Below are 9,340 nucleotides of genomic sequence, written 5' to 3'. Positions count from 1 at the left end.
TTTTTTTGAGACCAAGTCTCACTTTGTCACCCAGGCTGCAGTGCAGTGGCACGATCTCGGCTCACTACAACCTCTGCCTCCCCGGTTCAAGCAATTCTCCTGTCTCAGCCTCCTGAATAGCTGAGACTACAGGTGCCCGCCACCACCCACGGCTAATTTTTGTATTTTTAGTAGAGATGGGGTTTCACCATATTGGCTAGGTGGGTCTCGAACTCCTGACCTCATGTGATCCACCCGCCTCAAACTCCCAAAGTGCTGAGATTACAGGCGTGAGCCAACGCGCTCATCCCAAAACAAATATTTTAATACTAAATTTATTTATCAGTGAATAAAAACCATTAAAATATAAACTATTAAAATGACACCCTCAAACACTAGCTCTGACAGACTAAAATCTATTCTACGTTGAATCCAATACTTACAAGTTTCCCTCCAGATCTGTGCTCAAATGGGATCATGTTGAACTTCTTCGCTGCTTTTCGATACATGCAATAATGTTTGACCCAACTGGAACCAAACGGAGCAGGCCCTTCAACAAAAAACAGCCCTTTATATTTTCTCTCATAAATAAGCAGACATGCAGAGCTATAAATGCATTAGTAAAGAAGAAAAATCAAAAAGTAGCAATGAATACAGTTGAATCAATGAAATCAACAATACTGCTGGTTCTAATAAGGGAAAAACTAAAGAGAGAATTTTGTTTCAAAGTATGTCTTAGACAGTTTTAGCAGCACAGACATGATTTAAAGACATGCTGTTTAAACAGTTTGCTAGAAAAATCAACAGTTATCTCCTACCTGAAAATCTCTTAATTGTAAGTTCTATTTTTGGTTTGTTTCTAGGTAGTAAGCGCTCCCAAGGGTTTCAAAAGTTCCATCCCACATATAAGATGGTTTTGGATTTAATTCTGGCCTCTCAAAATGATAAAACTGTAGAATCATAGTGCTAAGAAGCATCTGATCTAAAAATCCGCCTAGTGCTTTAAGTCCACAAACAGCACCCTGGTAAGCAGCTGCTCTTACTGATGATTGAAAACTAAGCATTAAAAATGAAGTATGAAGAATAAGAAATGTAAGACTCAATAGGAGTAATCGTCCACGTATGACCCAGCACATTCTCTGAGCTCTCCTTCTTCTCTTGCTAAGTCAGCAGTACCACCATCGGAGCTCACAGCACAGTGCTGTATGTCAGAGGGACCTCTAGCATCTGGAATTTCACATGCCAATAAAAGTCCCTAACAAATCAAAGGTTAGGCCCAGCAGAAGTTGACAGTTTTTCACTTTACTAAGTAAAGACACTTTTTAAAAAGCAATTAACATGTTATTACCATAATTTCATGTACAAACAAATAAACCTTCCACACCTGAAAATCGAAAAAGACAAACTCAGGAGGGAAAAAGGAATAACTCATGTAAGAGGAATGCTTTTAGCTCACTTTGGGAAAAGCTAATTACATTATTTGGGAGATGGGTAACAGATGAAAGGGGTGACCAGACCACAATCAATTTTATCTCAGATCATCGTTGGTCCAAAGACCTGAATTTGGGAACCACTGCTGTGTGTTTTAAATAACTAGCATTTGCACTGTGGTCTTTGGTTCACAAAAATATCGCACCGATATTTCATTTAACACAAAGAAAAACACTGCCCAGAGAAGACGATACTGTCTTTTTAATCTAAAACATTTTAAGCTTAGCCCAATGCCTGGAAAATGACAGAGCCAAACCTCCAATCAGAATCTCTGGCCCCAGATATCAAGGTCTTTACACTACTTAAACCACCATCCCCTTCTGACAACCAATGGAGCCCATTCAATCAGCTCTGGGCACACACACTAATGATGCTCTTTCATGCCGGTCCAAGCACCAAACAATTTACCAGAGCCATCACCAACACAGACTGCAGTTTCAGGATGGCAATTGCAGCACTGAGTGGCTGTATTACTTGGGAACACTAGTTACCTCTCAGTGCCTCCATTTTCATTCATCAGTGGGGAATAATAGTACCTTATACTTCACAGGGCTGTTTCGTGGATACATGAGACAAACTGTACACAGGTTTAGCACAGTGCTGGGCATACAGTAAATGAGGAAAGAATTTTACCACAACTGTTTATGTTGTTAGAGTCCAGTTTCTCTAAAGGCAACAGTGATGAATCTAAAAATTACAGTTTCCTGTGATTTTCACTTGGGCATATAATACAAACACTTCTAACATTCTCAAGACTATCTTGAATTTTAATTTAGTTCTTTCAAATTCAATTTTAAAAACTGGGATTAAGAAGATAATGTATGAGAAAAACTCAGACTTCTGCCATATCATACAACTGCTCACAAGAGGTGAAGGTTGTGAGATTCCAGATTAAATAGGGGCAAATGGAATTCCTGCTACCTGCATATAACACTAACTTCCATTCAAAGCATAGATACCCTGCAACCATTCTCTGAGTCATCTCTACTACTAAATTGACCAGATTCAAAGTCCTGTAAATCAGCCACACTTAAATGAAGTGAAAACTGTAAAACATCCTAACTACAGTTAAGGGTGGAAAGGGAGGGAGAGACTATTTTAATAATAGTCTGTCCTCACATTCCTATCCTTTTTGCTAACTAGCAATTGGGTTCTACAGCTGAAGTAGTAAACTTTAAGAGCTTAGCTGTTAAAATAAGACCAAATGTTACATGTCTGAAAAAAATACAGGTCTTTTAATTTTCAAAATGAGAATAATCTACACACTGCATATCTGCGAAGACAGCCACAAATACTAAAAACCCTGCAAGTTAGGATGCCACATAGGAATATCTTTTATCACCATCTGCAATCCTCCTGGTGATTTTAGTAAGAATCAACGATCTCAGATTGCTGGGAACAAAAACGAAGGAAGAAGAGAAATATTAGTATGTCCCCACACACACACTTTTTTTTTTTTTTTTTTTTGAGGCAGAGTCTTGCTCTGTTGCTAGGCTGAAGTGCAGTGGCACAATCTCGACTCACTGCAACCTCCACCTCCCAGGTTCAAGCCATTCTCCTGCCTCGGCCTCCCGAATAGCTGGGACTACAGGCATGTACCACCAAGCCCTGCTAAGTTTGGTATTTTTAGTAGAGACAGGGTTTTTACCATGTTGGCCAGGATGGTCTCAATCTCTTGACCTCATGATCCACTCGCCTCGGCCTCCCAAAGTGCTGGGATTACAGGTGTGAGCCATGGCACCCAGCCAATATGTCCCTCTTGATTTTAAGATGAAGGGGAGGCAGGGTTTTGGGAGGAGAAGGATGTGTACGTGTGTGTGAATGCGTGTGCCTGTGTGCATTGGTGATGAGGGTAGAGGTGAGGGGGAAGAAGAAAAAAGACAATACCCTCGTAACTCTGGCTCATTTTCAGCCTTACACCCAATTCTGACTCCCTTACAAGCACATTCCTGGGGTGTACACAGTGTAGAACAGAAGCTAGTGGGGTCTCTGGAGAGCAGTGTGCTCATAGCCACTCCTAACCTCACCGTGCCCCCTTCTCCAGAGCTGGAATGTGTTTCTCCTAACATGCAAAATATACCTACTGGGCTAGAAGCAGGCAGAGAAAGGGGTAGGGATAATTGCCCAAAATGTCACAGTAGTGGCAAGAATAGCGGAGTTTTCAATAATTTGGATTTTCAGGCAGCCACTGCTGGAGGGCCTCTTACTTTTTTCCTGGACATACAGGTAGCCTTCCGCTGTAAACTGACTTGCTCGTTTGTGGTCCTTGGGATTCTGCCTGATTTTGTTCATAAGCTCTTCCACTTCTGACCTTGTGCCTTCAAATCGATTCCGTGTCTGAAACGGATTAAAAAACACACATAAATGGTAAGTTCTCATATGACTTTTCTCATGCACATTTTAAAGTCTCTGGATAACTGTAATTACATTTTTTAACGCTAAGTAGCTTTTTAATAAATTTCTCAAAATATCCCCATTCTTTCCAGTGTGCCTCCTTATTGAGATTCATGTTCAAATTAAAAAAAAAAAAAAAAATAGTGGTAAAATAGCTACTAGAGGAGTTCAAGCCAAGGTTACTAGAGGTTAGTTACTTCGGAAGCTTTCTAACATCATGAATAACTTTATCATACAAAGTAACAAATTCCTTCCTTCAGGTCTCACACTATTATTAAATTGTAGGTTTAAAAAATAAATAGGTTTTAATATATCTCCCTGAGAAGTATTTCCTTTGCCATAACCAATCTGACTCAGTCAATTTGATTTGTTATCGTTACATTAGCAATCTATACATACCCAGAATCTGAAAAAGTTTAACTCTTCTTTGCAAACTAATAAATACAAGTGTCAGTTTTTCCAGGTCATGGTAATTGCACTTGAAAATGGCATGTCTTCTCTGAGGAAGGAAGCGGGGAAAATCTCACCTACATAAATAATGTCTTTGATATCTGAGGAGACAAATCACATTTCTGAAACCCAGGAGACTTGGTGTGCCAATATCTGTCAAACGGCTATGGTGAAAACGTCTGTGCAGGGTGAAGTGACAGAATTACCACAGCAATTGTGATGAGTCGGCACTACCGCGTTCCTGGACATGTCTTTCATCCAGGCTCAAAAATAATTGTATTAATACCAAAAAACTGCTGATGCGAAACTGTGGAGGAACTGAGATAGAAAATTATTATTGAAATTTCTCCTCTTTCCTCCCTGCAATAAAAGGGGTTACCCAAGGGTCCTACAAGTAGGAAAATGGGAGAATGGCGTTTTTTTGTTCGTTTTTTTTTTTTTGTTTTTTTGTTTTTTGTAGAGGGATGGAGAGTCTGATAAATGTGATACATGTAGACTGTAAAAGGGAAAACCTGTCTGCAGAGGTTTTTTTTAAAAAAAACACAAAATAAGAGCTACCAGAAAAAATCAGTTTATGTCCTTTAAGAAAGTATAAGCCTGCAAAGAAAGTAGAACTCTGTTGTTGATGGCTAGTTTCCTCTCTCCTTCCATTTTTCCAGGTTTTCTTATCCCCCCCCTTTTTTTTTTTTTCTTAAAGACAGGGTCTCTGCCGGGTGTGCTGACTCACACCTGTAATCTCAGCGCTTTGGGAGGCCAAGGTGGGCCGATCATCTGAGGTCAGGAGTTCAAGAGCAGCCTGACCAACATGGAGAAATCCTGTCTCTACGAAAAGTACAAAATTAGCCAGGTGTGGTGGCACATGCCTGTAATCCCAGCTACTCAGGAAGCTGGGGCAGGAGAATCTCTTGAATCCAGGAGGCAGAGGTTGCAGTGAGCCGAGATCGTGGTGCAACTGCACTCCAGCCTAGGCAACAAGAGCGAGACTTCATCTCAGAGAAAAAAAAAAAAAAAAAAAAAAGACAGAGTCTCACTCTGTCTCCCAGGCTGGAGGACACTGGCACAATCACAGCCTACTGTAGCCTCAACCTCCTGAACTCAAGGTATCCTCTCACCTCAACCTCTAGAGGAACTGAAACTACAAGCACACACTACCATGCTAGGCTAAATATTTTTTTGTAGAGACGGGGTCTCACTATGTTGCCCAGGCTGGTCTCAAATTCCTGGGCTCAAGCAATCCACCCGCTTCAGCCTCCCACACTGCTGGGATTAGGAGTGTGAGCACCATGCCCAGCCCTTATCCCATCTTTGTACTAATTTCACCCTGACTTTACTGCCCCTCCTTTGCCATTTTGCTGAGACTCCTTCCAACCCTCACTTCTCCCCATGTGTGTATAACATATACACACATATGCATATATGTGCATGCCATCCACGTATGGATGCCATCACATGTGTGAGCAGGCACACATACTTCTTTTTAAGCCAATAATCTGATTATTTATGTTCATGCTCAAGTTGCCCTAGATTTGAGCAGCAGGAGTCCCTTCAAGCAGGCTTCTGTCTTTTGACATGATCCCTTAATTCTTCAAGCAGTTCCTTACTTTCGGGCCCAATAAGGTATCCTAGGCTCATTTTATACTCTCCCTGCTCTACTCCTGGAAATAAGCCCCCATTCTTTTTAACAGAGACTATTTAGTATTTGGAAACTAACATCCAGGCACAGCATGCTCACAGTTAAGAAGGTGTCAGTGCTTCTAAGTCTTCTCAGCAGACAGACTTAGGAAATACATGTACATATAGTTGACCCTTAAACAACACAGGCTTGAACTTTGTGGATCTACTTATACATGCATTTTCTTCCCCACCTACACTCCTGAGACAGTAAGACCAACCCCTCCTCTTCTTCCTCAGCCTACTCATTATGAAGACACACATGAAGGCCTTTATGATGATCCACTTCCACTTCATGAATAATCAGTATTTTTTCTCTTTCTTATGATTTTTGGAACAACATTTTCTTTTCTCTAGCTTACTTCATTGTAAGAACAAAGTATATCATACACAGAACACACAAAACATGTGGTCATCAACTATTTCTATTATGGGTAAGGCTTCTGATCCACAGTGGTGATTAATAGTCAAGTTTTGGGGAAGTCAAAAGTTATATGCAGACACCAATAACCCAGGGGTGCTAACCCCAGCGTTGTTCAAGGGTCGACTGTAAACACACGCACACGTGCTAATACAGACACACAATCACTACTTCACTTCTGTATCTATATATATTTAAAAACCCATGACTTCCACCAAGAAATCTAATTCTACCCCAGTTCTTCAGGTTTCTTTCCAGTCTCTCTCCTTCCAAGTTTGTGAATTTCTTCTCAGACAGTAAGAAGCCTGGTTCTCATTCTCAACATGTCTGCTCATGTGCTCACTTAACATCTCTGCTCTGCATAAGCAACCTCCCAAATGCCCCAGCAGCCATCTGACTCATCACCACTTCACCATCCCTGCTGTAGAGGCCTCTATGAGGTCCCCTTCTCCCTCACCACTCAACTTCCTCAGAGTTTTATGTCTGCGCTGGGAATAGAAGCCTTCACTTTTTTTTGTTTATTTTTTTGAGACAGAGTCTCACTCTGTTGCTCAGGCTGGAGTACAGTAGCACAATCATGGCTCACTACAGCCTTGACCTCCCAGCTCAAATATGATCCTCCCACCTCAGCCTCCCGAGTACAGGGACTACTCACATGTGCCACCACCTCTAGCAATTTTTCTCTATTTTGTGGGAAGACAGGGTCTCACTATGTTGCCCAGGCTGGTCTTGAACTCCTGGGCTCAAGTGACCCTCCCATCTGAGCCCCAAAGTGCTGGGATTATAGGTGTGAGCCACCATGCCCAGCCACTGTTTTTTAAATGTACCATTTTTAGGTAAATTACAAATTGAAAAATTTGTATACAAATCAGCAGAATGGCTAGAACCTTGCAATTTCCAATTACAAGTTCCAAGCACAGATGAAAATATCTTCTAATTACGGTAATGTTAGACTCCAAATGTTACAAAAGATTAACATTTGAGCATTTACATGGTTCTTTAATCCTCCCAATAACCTATGAGGTAGGACACTGTGTAATGCTATCCAATGTAGCCAATAAAAGATCATTTCTGCATTGTTCTCTTCACATGCTTTAGTAAATAAACATTTCCAAATAACCAGCTTTAAATTAAGCCTTACTATTTTAGTATTTTAAATCTGATTGAAAAAGAAAACATCCCTGAAAAACTTTTTTTCTGATTATAAAAACTAATCCCCCAGGCACAGTGGCTCATGCCTGTAATACCAGAACTTTTGGAAGCTGAGGCAGGCGGATCACAAGGTGTGGAGATCGAGACCATCCTGGCTAACACTGTGAAACCCCATCTCTACTAAAAATTACAAAAAGTTAGCCAGGCGTGGTGGCATGCGCCTGTAGTCCCAGCTACTCAGGAGGCTGAGGCAGAAGAACCACTTGAACCTGGGAGGCGGAGGTTGCATTGGACCAAGATAGCGCCACTGCACTCCAGCCTGGGCACCAAGAGCAAGACTCTGTCTCAAAAATAAAAACTAATCCGTATCAGTATAAAACAAGGAGACAGACACAAATAGTCCTATTCAGGGGGCGAAAAAAAAAAGGGATAAACAAGACTAAAGCCTAAATCCACCGCTCAGAATAACTGCTGTTATATTTTGATGTGATCATGTCTAATCTCTTTTAAACACACACATACGGTCTGTAGTTTTCGCGTTCTACTTTCCTTACAACACTGCAACAAAAATATTGTGTCCGTATTCTTAAATACATCCTAGCCATTCTTCTCATCTTCTAGGGACTCTTCATGAATCCTAAAATTGTGCACCCTGTATTTCCTTCCAGGAAGAATTCTATTCTAGTCTCTTCTTCCCCACATTCTTTAGTAGTCAAAAAGTTCAAAATTAGTTTCTTAAAATATTCTTTAAATTTGAGGCAATTTTCATTCTTCTGGAAAACCTATTTCCTAAAAGTCATCTTGTACTTTCTTGATTTCCACTTGTTACTCTGGATTATGGAAAATGAAGACTCAATTTCAAAAGAAAAAAAAAAAGAACTCTAGCCACTTTTACAAGACAATAGGTATCAGGTGGGGAAAAATAGGTTTTCACTTTTAAATAACTTTTACCTTTTTCTGATTATAAAAGTTTTGCTATTTAACTGAAATACAAAAAAGATGACTGAAATAGTTATGTTATAATGCAGAGGCAGTTAGCATTTGAGTACATTTCCTTAAGCACCTGTATGTAATGCAAAAAATAACACAACTGGGAGTTTTTTCAACAATATGCTGTTTTTTTTTTTTTTTTTTTTTTTTTTTTTTTTTTGAGACGGAGGTTCACTCATGTTACCCAGGCTGGAGTGCAATGGCGCGATCTCGGCTCACCGCAACCTCCGCCTCCCGGGTTCAGGCAATTCTCCTGCCTCAGCCTCCTGAGTAGCTGGGATTACAGGCACACACCACCATGCCCAGCTAATGTTTTTGTATTTTTAGTAGAGACGGGGTTTCACCATGTTGACCAGGATGGTCTCGATCTCTTGACCTCGTGATCCACCCGCCTCGGCCTCCCAAAGTGCTGGGATTACAGGCTTGAGCCACCGCGCCCGGCCTGTATGCTGTTTTATATAGCCAGCATTTTCCCTTTATTCTAATAAAACACTGACATCAAGGAAAGAGACAAATGGCCAAGAAATGAGTCAATGACAGTGTCACTGAGGATGGCAGATGATACAGGATGAGTAACCTGTGTTCCAAAGGTGCTGGTGTTTCTGAAGAGAAAAAATTAGCTGAAAATAAAATTCTGAAGAGCAAAGATGACATCTGGATCAGGCGTTCTCAATACTGAAGGTGAGGCAGAGAGAAACTGTCAGAGGAAGTTACAAGAGTATTTAAGAAACAGCCCAATAAAATCAAGAGAGGAATATTTAGAGAAAAGACTGAGAATATGGGACCATTTTC

The 9,340-nt window shown here is 40.7% G+C and overlaps 1 protein-coding gene across 2 annotated transcripts in view; it reads right to left on the bottom strand.

Annotated features, from left to right (window-relative positions):
- ARHGAP10 (Rho GTPase activating protein 10) overlaps nucleotides 1-9,340 on the bottom strand; it is a 334,414-nt gene that overhangs the window by 185,941 nt on the left and 139,133 nt on the right. For both annotated transcript variants that reach the window (XM_017532769.1, XM_017532773.2), the window contains exons 8-9: nucleotides 3,678-3,807; nucleotides 423-529 (exon numbers count right to left, since the gene is read on the bottom strand). In XM_017532769.1, the coding sequence (XP_017388258.1) occupies nucleotides 423-529; nucleotides 3,678-3,807 (237 nt within the window). The remainder of the gene's footprint in view (nucleotides 1-422; nucleotides 530-3,677; nucleotides 3,808-9,340) is intronic.

The sequence above is a fragment of the Cebus imitator genome, unplaced genomic scaffold, assembly GCF_001604975.1.
Source record: "Cebus imitator isolate Cc_AM_T3 unplaced genomic scaffold, Cebus_imitator-1.0 Scaffold4, whole genome shotgun sequence".
Classification (NCBI taxonomy): Eukaryota; Metazoa; Chordata; class Mammalia; order Primates; family Cebidae; genus Cebus; species Cebus imitator.
The sequence above is the reverse complement of the archived record's forward strand: the minus strand, read 5'-3'. Positions and strand labels throughout refer to the sequence as shown.